At 35.8% G+C, this 12,469-nt stretch overlaps 2 protein-coding genes across 2 annotated transcripts; both read left to right on the top strand.

The window, feature by feature from the left end:
• Positions 1-921: 921 nt before the first annotated feature.
• On the top strand, positions 922-2,751 carry LOC149001194 (uncharacterized). The gene is made up of 3 exons (XM_089139271.1): positions 922-1,673; positions 1,769-2,506; positions 2,632-2,751. The coding sequence occupies exons 1-3, from the start codon at positions 1,035-1,037 to the stop codon at positions 2,749-2,751; spliced, it is 1,497 nt and encodes a 498-aa protein (XP_088995397.1). The 5' UTR covers positions 922-1,034.
• Positions 2,752-4,923: 2,172 nt separating this feature from the next.
• Positions 4,924-7,962, top strand: LOC149001193 (uncharacterized). The gene is made up of 3 exons (XM_089141103.1): positions 4,924-6,014; positions 6,339-7,038; positions 7,747-7,962. Exons 1-2 carry the CDS (start codon positions 5,382-5,384, stop codon positions 6,510-6,512), a joined length of 807 nt encoding a protein of 268 aa, XP_088997229.1. The 5' UTR covers positions 4,924-5,381; the 3' UTR covers positions 6,513-7,038; positions 7,747-7,962.
• The last annotated feature ends 4,507 nt before the right edge of the window (positions 7,963-12,469 follow it).

Raw genomic sequence — 12,469 nt, 5'->3', positions numbered from 1 at the left:
AGGATTTTTCTTAAAAAAAAGGATAAAAATTAAGTAAAACCCATAAAAAGAATCTTGATGCCGGCACTCTTTGTTCTTTGCGCATGATCGTGCAATTGACTGTTTTTTTTTTTTTGCTAATTTACCGATCTTCTCTACTAACTCCGGCCACAGTTCTTCCCTGGTTTCTTCTTTTTTTTTTTTTACGAAAATCAAAACCTAGAGCGGATGTGATCTCCTCAAAATTCCACCCTGCTTTTCTAAGCAAATCTGAAAACTGGTCTGCCTTGAGAAGCAGAGCATCTAACACTGCTTGACTATCTAACAAAATCATATCTTCTTCGGAAAAAACAGAGGCTGATACCTGAACAATTTATTCCACCTCAGTTTCATTCCACCCACCTTCATTTAAAACTGTTCCGATCGGTTTCAGATACCCTTCCACCCACTTGGGAAGTTTCCCATGAGAAATCGGCCAAGGAATGTCGAAGTAACGATTCGACGATGAAGGCGACAAAGAAGAGTATGAATTTCTTCGTCTTCTATCGACGGCCGCGTCTTTTCAGAACTCAACCCACCTGGGTGTTCGTTTGATGTAAGAGTTAGTACTTGATTTTGTAAATTTCAAAAGTTTTAAACCTTTAAATGTAAAATAAAAATTTTATATCCACACATATATCTATACACTTTGTTTTTATAACCGTCAGATTTATTTGGTCAAATCTTGACCGTTGGAGCAGCGGGCAGCCGCTGCTGCAAATAAAAATCCGTTGCGTTTTTCGTTTTTTGGGTGCAATAAAGAGTTGCTTGAATCGATGGCTTCTCTTCTATCGAAAAAAGAATCGATGAAGACAAAATGTACCAAAGGGATTCGAAAGGACAGTCTTTTCAAGGCGAAAATGCAGAAGAAAAGACGTTCTCCTTTTTTCATGCACAAGAAAAGCCGCTTTTTCCGTCGATCCCAACTCGAGAGCTCGTAGGGCATAGGAGCGATTCAATAAAGCTCAAAGGTTTTAAGGTTGAAAAAAGGATATTGCGTGCATAAATCATCAACAATGGCTTGTCGAGGATCACAGATCATCAGCCTGAAAGTTCTGATCGATAAGAAGAACAACAAAGTGGTAATGGCTGAAACTGATACCGATTTCGTTGATATTCTCTTGAGCTTCTTAACTATACCTATGGGAAGCATTGTGAGGCTCAGCAGTAAACAACCCCAGCCAGCCGTTATTGGGTGCTTGACGACTTTATACAAAGAGGTGGAGAATCTTAAGGAGGAGTTTCTCCAGAATCTGGAATGCAAGTCCAGGCTACTCTGTCCAAAGAATCCTCATGAAATCGACTGCAGCAAACTGAAACTCAACATCGACGATGTTACAGAACCCACCAGGTACTATATCTGTTCTGATTGGAAGTGCACCCGACGAGTGAGTGGCGGATTGTATACTACTTCCGAGAATGTTATATGCAGTTGCTGTAAAGTGATGAACAAGGAGATCTTCATGATGGAACAGGCGGAAGCTGCAACTGGAAATGAAGGGGTGTTTGTCTGTGGAATGACCAAGTTCCTGGTCACCGATGATTTAGAAATTAAGCCCATGTCTCCAACTACTATCTTCAAACTGTTGCGCAAACATGGGATGAAAGACATGAGTTCCCTGCAAGAAAGCACATTGAGTATTGGCTCGGGGGAGGTATGAGTTTTACCTTAAATGATTGAGAATTTAACTCTTAGAATCTTCTTTTTCCACCTTCAATGAAAATTTTACTTTGTTGTCTACATTTATAGATTCTGAATCTTCTCAAGGGATCCTTACTATCCAAGACACCTCTTACGGATGTGCTTCTCAAGAAGCAAGGATTTACATCTACTGGAGATTTGGCATTTGAGATAGGGGAGTCGGTGCATTTCCCAAATAAGAGTCCTTTCTTTATATCTCCAGTAAATAGGACTATGAAGTTAACCATGAGAAAATCGACAAACAAAGTAATATATGCTGAAGCTGGAAAAGATATGGTTGATTTTCTCCTCAGCTTCCTTACCTTGCCTCTTGGAACTATTTTACAACTCATAGGTGGGGGAGATTCCTCTCTTGGAACCATAAACAATCTGTACAAGAGCGTAGAGTTTTCAAAACTCACCAAGAATGATAGTGTTAGAGATCTGCTCTTATATCCCGGCCTCTGCCCTGGTTCCTATAACCCTCTAGGAGTAAATCGGACTGTTGATCGTGTATGGTGTAGTAGTTATGAAAACCCAAGTGATGAAGATGGGGGGCCGTACACTGGATATCTCACTACTAAGGGACCTATATTTTGTGATGGCGAGAGTTATTCACCATTAAGCTTTGCTAGTGAAACAGCAAATGAAGGAGGAGGGTTTGTTAAGGGACAGGCAACCTTCATTGTGACAGATGATTTGTCTATCGCTCCAGTAGTCTCTATGTGGAGTATTTCCTTACTCAGAAGCACACAGTGTCCCTTAAATGACTTGGAGGTTCATACGGTTAAAGTGGGCAAAGATCAGGTGAGTGACTAGAACATATGATGCATTATGTATTCTTTTTTTTTTTTTTTGGTAACCCATTATGTATTCTATCAGGTAGAACAACTGATGAGTGAATTACTTCAATTTTACTTTTATGAATGCAGGCTTTGAAGCTACTGAAGGCTTCTTTCCACTCCAAATCCGTATTGACAACTGTGTTTAGACGACCAAACCCTCAAGAAGTCCCTAGTAAGAAAAGGAAAGATTCATGGGGGAAGTGGTGATTTGATGACCTTCATTTGGGACTATAGAAGAAGCTTTTTGACCTTAGTAGGTGGTTTTGATTATATCAAATTTCTGATGTAGCATAGGCGTGTGATATTCCCCTTGTAGAAAACACAACACTGGTGGTTAGAACTTTTGTATTTTGTTCATCCAACATATTATACATGTACAAGAATGTAACCATTGGATGTGAAAAACGATTAAAGAGAAAGGGAAGCTGAAAACTGTTTTGAAGATGGCTAAATCTCTTGCTTATTTAATGAAGAAGAAAGAGAGACTTGGGTTTCTATTATGCAGGCTGATTGCAGACCCACTTATATCTTCTTCCAGTTTCACTTTCCCTTTTTTTTTTCAGCCTGAGAAGGTTGATATGCCACTAACAATTGAATTTCTAAGTGAGAAGCCTTTTGGATGACCTTCATGATCAATTTATACATATGGTATCTCCTATGTTTTTGTCTGTACTACTTCATTATATTTCTTGACTGGACTTGGTAGGTCAGAAGACAATACAAATAATCTGTACGTATTTGATTCTAGGACCCAGTGGCTCTGTGGAAATGCGGATATGTTAGATGTATCCCAGTTTTCTTCAAGAAACTTGAGTCTTGATCCTTTGATGTCATCAATCTCAAGTTTCCATCCCTGTGCAGAGTTGCTTCCTACAAACCCTATTTTACTGCGCAAGTAGTTGGGGTTTCTTTGATTGCCAAAATTCTACCATTAGGGCATAGCTGGGTTCATTGGAATATAGGGTTTGTTGGGGGTAGGGCTTTCAATCCAAACAATGACAAGTCTTTTGCAATTGGAATTCGGATTAGGATTTTCTACCTCTAGTGCTCCCAATGCCATCAACTTTTTCTTCTCATGGTCCACTGAGATAGATCATTCGGATTTAGAATTCACGTTAAAATTTCAATTAAATTCAAAAGATTTAAATTTAGAGTAATTTTCATCATGACCCCTAAGGTTTGGTCTATATCATTTTTAGTCAAAAAATTGAGACATTGCATCTCTCTGTACTATAGAAAAAAAAATCAATTTAAGGAAAAATTATCTTTTTTATGATCAATTTACTTTTTATTTGGGGTAATTTTCATCTGGACCTCCTGAAATTTGGTCTATGTCATTTTTAGTTCAAAAAATTTGAGATTTTGCATTTGTTTTTCTGTGTTATAGAAAAAGTCAATTTAAGGATAAATTATCACTTTTATGACCAATTTATCTTTTTTTTTTTTTAAATTAAATTTTGTACATGCCTCACCTGCCATGAAATTCGTAACTCCTCTTTTAGTCCAAAAATTATAGAAAAGTTCTAAATTTCAAATAAATTTTAAAATATGAGCAAAATACCTTTATACGTTAAAATGGCTTAAGTACCCCTTAGCTTAAATTCTATATAAATTCACTAAATAGGCTTAGTTACCACCCCTATGCAACTGTGCAGAGATGATTAGTGGAGCTATTATCCGCCAATGTTTACCCTTATAATTAGTGGCGGTTTTGTTATACGTCTCTGAATATTCACATTATTAAAACCCGGTTTTGTTATACGTCTCTGAATATTCACATTATTAAAACCGCCACTATTTGTACTTTACACGCTGGTTTTAGGCACTTTTACTGGCGGTTTTCCCTTTTTTTTTTTTTTTTTTTTTTTTTTTTTTTTTTTTTCTGTAGTGAGACTTCTGAATTGAACCTCCAGATCTAACCAGGTTGGAAAACTTGAACATTGGTTAAAGGATTTCCTACTGTGGGTTGTTCTGAAACAAATGGGTGTTCCTTCTTTCATGATTTTGGAGTGATTTTTGGGGCTGATGTTTTTTCAAGCTACTTTGGTAGTCATATGGCTTTTCGTTTCTTACGAGTTAAGTAATGGAATATTTGGGCTCTAATGCTATTATCATCTCTTTTGAGTAAACAAAAAGATGCAAAAGCCACAAAGCAAACATAAAAATTAATAATGATAAGACAAAGTCATCCAAAAAAAAGAAAAAAGAAAAAGAAAAGTGTAGTAATCAAAAGACTCAAAACCCTAGGTGGCTACCAGGCAAAGGAAAAGTGGAAAACTACAAACAATCATAGAGAAATTAGTGCTTTGAGGCCAAATTGAAGCCGTAGCTAACAGATAGAAACAACAAAAGAAACAGAAAGTTGGGTAACCTCACTACACTTGGGTTAACATGAATTGTTGGAAAGCAAGAACGAAGAGAAGGAAATGAGAAAGAAAGCTTTTGCAAAAGCACACTCTTTAGCAGGAAAAAAGTTGCAGCACTTGGTCATTGTGCTTTTCTTATACTTACAGTGAGTTGCCACATTATACAGAAAGCAAAGATTAGTGATTGATCTCCTTCATTTCTAGACGGCAATCGATGAAGTCACTACTCTTTTTTTTTTCTGAAAAGAAGACAGGATTAGTGATTGATCGTAGAAAAGCAGAGTTTAATCAGGTGGTTTGAGAAAAGGAATCTTGACTATTGTGTTCCTTTCACACTCGTCTACTATGTCTTTGCCTTCAGATAAAGTGGGAGTCCAGATCCCCAAACATGATGTATAGAGATCTGTGTTTTTCATAGGTAACCCATAATATAGGGTGTTTATCAGTGTAGAGTTGCTTGAGTAAATCAACATGGCTTCCCAAGGGTCACCAACCATCAGCTTGAAGGTTTTGATCGACAAGGAGAACAAAAAGGTGGTAATGGCTGAAGCTGACAGTGACTTTGTGGACATTCTTTTGAGCTTCTTGACTATGCCCATTGGAACCATTGTGAGACTCATCAGCGAACAACCACAGCCCTCCACTCTTGGATCCATGACTGGTCTGTACAAAGGGGTGGAGAATCTTGACGAACAGCTTCTGCAGGGTTACGCATGCAAGTCCATGCTACTAAATCCTAAAAATCTTTCTGAAATTAGTTACAGGAGACTGAAACTGGACATTGATGATACAAAATCCAAGTTTTATATTTGTGCTGATTTCTACAACTGCAAACTTTATTATAGTGCTTTCAAGGATGTCAGTTGCGGAAGGTGCGGGAGAAGGCTGGACAAGGAGACATGCCTGGAAAAAGAAGATGAGGCTGCAAGTCCTGAAGGTGATAGAGGAGTGTTTGTTCGTGGAATGACCAAGTTTCTGGTAACCGATGATTTGCAGGTGGAACCCATGTCTTCAGCTGCTATCTTGACGGTGTCACACAAACTTGGGCTCAAAGACGTGAGTTCCTTCCAAGAGACAACACTGAGCATTTGCTCAAAAGAAGAGGTATATATGTTTTTACCTTGCAATTAGTTTCTGTCTTATCAAAAGTCTTTAATTTGCATAATAGTAGAAACAGGGAGTGAAGTTCTGCAACAGGAACTACCACTTTATACCCAGCAAGTTATGTAAAATAAGATAGCAGAAGTACTAGAACAACTTTTCTATATATACTATCTTATTTGAGTGTATCTCGCGATGGAAGTATGAAACCTCTAAAACATGTCCGTAATAGTGGCTGGGCTCCTTGCTTTATTTGGATCTTGAGATACATAAATCTGACTGACTGAAAATTTGCTTGTACTTTCCTGCTTTTGTCTTCATTTATAGATCCTGAATCTGCTCAAGGGATTGCTATTCTCCAAGACACCTCTGACAGATGTGTTTCTTCTTGGAAAGCAAGAATTTACATCGGAAGGCATAAAATCTGAGATAGGAGATGCAGTACTACCAGGCCAAGAGTTCACATCCTGTAAATATGTCTATGAGGTTAATGATAAGTAAGTCAATGAACAAAGTACTATACGCTGAAGCTGAGGAAGACGTGGTTAACTTTCTCCTCAGCTTTCTTACCTTGCCTCTTGGATCCATTTTGCAACTCTTGGGTATGAATTCATCACTGGGATCCATGGACAATCTATACAGGAGTGTGGAATGCTCAAAAATATTGAAGGCTGCTAGTCTAAGGGATCAGCTGATAAACCCCAGCCTGTGCCGTGGTTCCTACAATCCACTAGGAGTACATGAAACTGATCCGCCTAACCCCTTGTATGTTATTGAAAAAACTCCTAACAATGCCTATCTGATGAAAAATCAGCCCAAGTCTAATATTGGTCAAGTATGCTGTTTGTCCTCATCAAGTGGAAGAGCAGGTCGAGGAGGGTTTCTGAAGGGACCAGCGACATTCATGATAACAGACAATTTGGTTTGCACTCCACTAGTCTCTATGTGGAATCTTTCCTTTTTTAAAAACATGAAGGTTCCTGTAGATGACATGGAGGTTTTGCTGGTTGACGTGGACAAGGAGCAGGTAAGTGACACTACTAATTACAATGCATGATAGATAATCAGGCAGGATTAAAGCTCTTTTTTGGTATCAATTATCATTCTCAAATTATGAGATTTTCTCATTATTTTAAATAATTTAACATCTATTATTAATTTTATTTTTATTTAAAATAATAAAAAAACCTCCAAAATTCATAATAAACTTTTTGCCTATTATGGATTATAGAATTTCATTCTCTTCATTTATGTGCAACTTTATAGTTATGACGAGGGTAAAATAGTCAATAAACATTCTTTTATAAAAATCATATTTTTTTCCTTCTTTTTTTTCACTTTGTCACTATTATTTTCTAACAATTTTTTATTTTGACTCCAAACTTATTTTTCATTTCATAATTTATTTTGACAAAATTTTTCAAACCATTTTTCGTTCTTGATCATAATGAATTTTTATACTTATTTTTTTTAAATAGATATAATAGAGAATGATAATTGATACCAAAAAGAGCCTAAGATCACATCTGCATTTGCATTCTTATGGTTTGTAATAGTTGCTTTCAATTAAATGCCATATGTTCTGGTTAGCAGTACTGAAGATTATTTCTTTGCTCTACATTTATGCAACTTCCTTGAATTGTGTAACACAATCCATTTTATAAAAATACATGTTGGTTTGTAAGAGCATTTGTCCACACTTCTTACATCAAACGTACATTTTTTTTTGGGGCAGGCTTTGAAGCTATTGAAGGCATCACTCTTCTCCAAATCAGTATTGACTGATGTCTTCATCAACTTGAGCACAAAGAGACCTAAGCGAGAACCAGAAAACTGAGTGTTGTTTGATTTTGTTAAATTAAACATATATTTGGATTTGCTTGGCTTCATCGTTCCGTTACAAAACAACTTGATCGCATTTTATTATTTTGGATATTATTATATTTCGTTGGTGACATTTTTTGTTTATCTTTTTAGTTTGTTGATCTAACAAATTGCACTTACATGCAAAGATTTTCAACCATGAATTCTTCATTGTGCCTAGAACCAGCACATTTTAATTTACTTAAGGAAAGAAGAAATACAAAATTAAGCTTGTAAAAAACCCTATTTTTGATTGAGACTAGTTTACTTTATAAAATCTGTTACAAGATATTTGATACAAATGGTAAATCCACATGCTCGTAAAAATGTTGTTGCCTAGTTCAACTATTTCATTTTGTAGGATATAAATAAGAGCTCTACTTTTCACACCATATAGCCTACTTCTGATCGAAATAAGTGATTGAGATTTTGTGGTGGAGACAAAATCTTAATCACTCGTTTTGCATTTAATCATTATTTTAAAATTATTTACACGAAACATGGGAAACGAATGGTTGCTGATGCAATTTCGGATAAATAAGGGTGGCTTGAAAATCGTCCCCTCAATGAATGTAAAATAATAATAAAGAAAAATTATATTTTAATAAGATTCAGTATAATTTTGTTGGTATTTTTTTCATCCCTCGTTTCTCAACTTCGGTTAATATAATATTTATTTATATCAAAGAAATTATTTGATATATATTTTTTTGGGTAATGAAATTATTTGATATTTTGAAGTCTTCTGAATTTTATTTTTTTTAATAAATCACATTTCATTCAACTGAAACAAAAGGAGGTATATCCCAACTACAAAGCCTGGAAATCCAAGAAGTGGAAATAGGTCACTCAAACCTCCCCTGTGAGGAGACAGCCTTACGCTGTTAGTCTCCCTTGGAAAGTCTTCTGATTGATATCTTATGAGCATTGAAAGTTGAATCCACTTCTGCTCTGCGGCCAATCAAAATGAATTAAAAAATTACGGACTTCAGAAGGGCAGTTTCTTTTCTTGATGAATAGGTTACGCAGACACTGGTGGGATTGATTGACGGCCTTGAGCTTTCAATCACAAAGGAATTTTTTTTAGCCATATCCATATATACTCCTGCTTCAACGAAGGAATGGGTCGCCAATCTTTTGAAGAAAAGACGTTTTCTTCTGTTTACTCGAGAGAGCTCGTAGGGCATACGGAATATATAGGGCATAGAGCGATTCAATAAAGCTCAAAGGTTTTTAGTACATGGAAGTGGGAAAGAGGAAGGTCTCAGAACTTTAGACGACCAAACCCTCAAGAAGTCCCTAGTAAGAAAAGGAAAGATTCATGGGGGAAGTGATGATTTGATGACCTTCATTTGGGACTATAGAAGAAGCTTTTTGACCTTAGTAGGTGGTTTTGATTATATCAAATTTCTGATGTAGCATAGGCGTGTGATATTCCCCTTGTAGAAAACACAACACTGGTGGTTAGAACTTTTGTATTTTGTTCATCCAACATATTATACATGTACAAGAATGTAACCATTGGATGTGAAAAACGATTAAACAGAAAGGGAAGCTGAAAACTGTTTTGAAGATGGCTAAGGCTCTTTTTGGTATCAATTATCATTGTCAATTATGAGAAATTTTCATTATTTTAAATTGTTTGGAATCTATTCTGAATTTTATTTTTATTTAAAATAATAGAAAAACCTCCAAAATCCATAATGAACTTTTTGTCCATTATGAATTATGATGAGAATTTCATTATCTTCATTTGTGTAAGTTTACTTAAAGTTCTATCAGTAAGATGAGGGTAAAATAGTCAATACACTTCTTTATAACCCTCTTTTCCTTCTTTCTCCTTGTTTCTATCATTTTTAACAATTTTTTATCTTGACACCAAACTTATTTTCCATTTCATATTTATTTTCGATAAAATTCACCAAACCATTTTCATTCTTGACCAAAATGAATTCTTGTACTTATTTATTTTATGGCATAATAGAGAATGAGAATTGATACCAAAAAGAGCCTAAGTCTCTTGCTTATTTAATGAAGAAGAAAGACAGACTTGGGTTTCTATTATGCAGACTGATTGCAGACCCTCTTGTATCTTCTTCCAGTTTCACTTTTCCTTTTTTTTTTTCGCCTGAGAAGGTTGATATGCCACTAACAATTGAATTTCTAAGTGAGAAGCCTTTTGGATGACCTTGATGATCAATTTTATACATATGGTATCTCCTATGTTTTTGTCTGTACTACTTCATTATACTTTTTGACTGGACTAGGTAGGTCAGAAGTCGATACAAATAATCTGTACATATTTGATTCTAGGACCCAATGGCTCTGTGTAAATGCGGATATGTTAGATGTATCCCAGTTTTCTTCAAGAAACTTGAGTCTTGATCCTCTTTGATGTCATCAATCTCAAGCTTCCATCCCTGTGCAGAGTTGCTTCCAACAAACCCTATTTTACTGCGCAAGTTAGTGTTTCTTTGATTGCCAAAAATTCTACCATTAGGTCATAACTGGGTTCATTGGAATATATAGGGTTTGTTGGGGGCAGGGCGTAAGGCTTTGAAAGAATGACTTTCAATCCAAACAATGTCGAAGTCATTTGCAATTGGAATTCGGATTAGGATTTTCTACCTCTAGTGATCTCAATACCTTCAACTTTTTCTTCTCACACTCCACCTAAGATAGATCATTCGGATTTGGAATTCACGTTAAAATTTCAATTAAATTCAAAAGATTTAAATTTAAATTTAGAGTAATTTTCATCCAGACCCGTTTGGTCTATGTCATTTTTAGTCCAAAAATTAAGATTTTGCATCTGTCTCTCCTAAACTATCGAAAAAATTAATTTAAAGACAAATTATCTTTTTATGATCAATTTTTTTTTTTGGTAATTTTCATCTGGACTTCTTGAGGTTTGGTGTATGCCATTTTTAGTCTAAGAAAACTAAGACTTTGCATTTACTTCCCTGTGTTATATAAAAAGTTAATTTAAGGACAAATAATCACTTTTATTACTAATTTGTGTTTTTATTATTATTTTTAGGGTAATTTTCATCTGCACCCCCTGAGGTTTGGTCCATGTCATTTTTAGTCCAAATAAATTCCTTTTTTTTTCTCCCTCCCCCCCGGATATCCAAGAAGATCAATTGAGGACAAAATTTGCATTTCTTTTCTACCATTGTTGCGTGTTATAGAAAAAGGATAACGAGGATTTAAGGACAAATTATCACTTTTATAGACCAATTTGCCTTTTTTTTTATCAAACCCCTTCAATTTAAATCTCGTACCAGATGCAACTTCCACCCGCTACTTCACCTTTCCAAAGCCCTATGAAATTCATGACTCCTTTTTAGTCCAAAAATTATAGAAAATTTCTAAATTTTAAATAAATTTTAAAATATAAGCAAAATACCTTTATATGTTAAAATGGCTTAAGTACCCCTTAGCTTGAATTTTATATAAATTCACTAAATAGGCTTAATTACCACCCCCTATGCAACTGTGCAGAGATGATTAGTGGAGGTATTATCCGCCAATATTTACCCCTATAATTAGTGGCGGTTTTGTTATCCGTCAGTGAAGGTTTGATTTTGAAATTAATAAGTTTAAATCTTTAAATGTGAAATAAAATATTTTGAAGGCACCCCTCATTTGATTTCAACCGTCGATCTTATTTTGATTGTGAAGACATGATGAAAATCTTGCGGTAGAATAAATGTCGGGTTTTTGGTCATAAAATCCAATTTGTCCTCACATTTGGGGGGGGGGGTTTTTTATTAAAATCGCCACTATTTGTACCTTATACAAATTTAAAATAGCTGGCCAAAATACTTTATAAAGCCCCTTAGGCTTAAACTCTCCGATGTTTACCCCTATAATGTGGCGGTTTTGTACCATTGCTGAATTTTTATTACATTTCCACTAAACATGGTTTTAGGCCTGAGGGGAAAAAACCACCACTAATTCTAATTTTTTTGTAATGAGATTTCTGAATTGAACCTCCAGATCTAACCAGGTTGGAAAACCTGAACATTGGTGAAAGGATTTCCTACTGTGGGTTGTTCTGAAACAAATGGGTGTTCCTTCTGTCATGATTTTGGAGTGATTTTTGGGGCTGATGTTTTTTTCTAGCTACTTTGGTAGTCATATGGCTTTTCGTTTCTTACGAGTTAAGTAATGGAATATTTGGGCTCTATTGCTATTATCATCTCCTTTGGGTAAACAAAAAATGCAAAAGCAACAAAGGAAAGATAAAAAATAATAATGATAAGAAAAAGAAAAGTATAGTAATCAAAAGACTCCAAAACCCTAGGTGGCTACTGGGCAAAGGAAAACTACAAAGAACCTGTAGGTTCAAGGTCAAAAAAAGGACTCCAAAACAAAAAAAACTAGGTGGCTACTAGGCAAAGGAAGGGTTTTGTGGAAAAAGAAAGGGTGGATCCTACCGAAAAGGGGGGGGGGGGGGGGGGGGGGCCCCCCCCCCCCCACCCCAACCCGGGGGGTGTTAGGGGGGAGAGACCCCTTTTTGATTTTCCCCCCCCTTTTCCCCCCCCCCCCTTATCCAAAGAACCATGGAGAAATTAGTGCTTCGAGGCCAA

This window comes from Hakea prostrata, chromosome 11, assembly GCF_041222555.1.
Source record: "Hakea prostrata isolate BN-2017 chromosome 11, UWA_Hpros_2, whole genome shotgun sequence".
Classification (NCBI taxonomy): Eukaryota; Viridiplantae; Streptophyta; class Magnoliopsida; order Proteales; family Proteaceae; genus Hakea; species Hakea prostrata.
Note: the sequence above shows the minus strand (reverse complement) of the source record. Positions and strands in the feature narration are given on the sequence as shown.

What these genes read in the sequence shown, in the direction of transcription:
- LOC149001194 (XM_089139271.1), top strand. Translation starts at nt 1,035, where the DNA reads ATGGCTTGTCGAGGATCACAGATCATCAGCCTGAAAGTTCTGATCGAT. An exon ending in TGAGTATTGGCTCGGGGGAG is followed by an intron (nt 1,674 to 1,768) that starts GTATGAGTTTTA and finishes CTACATTTATAG; the next exon opens with ATTCTGAATCTTCTCAAGGG. An exon ending in TTAAAGTGGGCAAAGATCAG is followed by an intron (nt 2,507 to 2,631) that starts GTGAGTGACTAG and finishes TTATGAATGCAG; the next exon opens with GCTTTGAAGCTACTGAAGGC.
- LOC149001193 (XM_089141103.1), top strand. Translation starts at nt 5,382, where the DNA reads ATGGCTTCCCAAGGGTCACCAACCATCAGCTTGAAGGTTTTGATCGAC. An exon ending in GCATTTGCTCAAAAGAAGAG is followed by an intron (nt 6,015 to 6,338) that starts GTATATATGTTT and finishes CTTCATTTATAG; the next exon opens with ATCCTGAATCTGCTCAAGGG.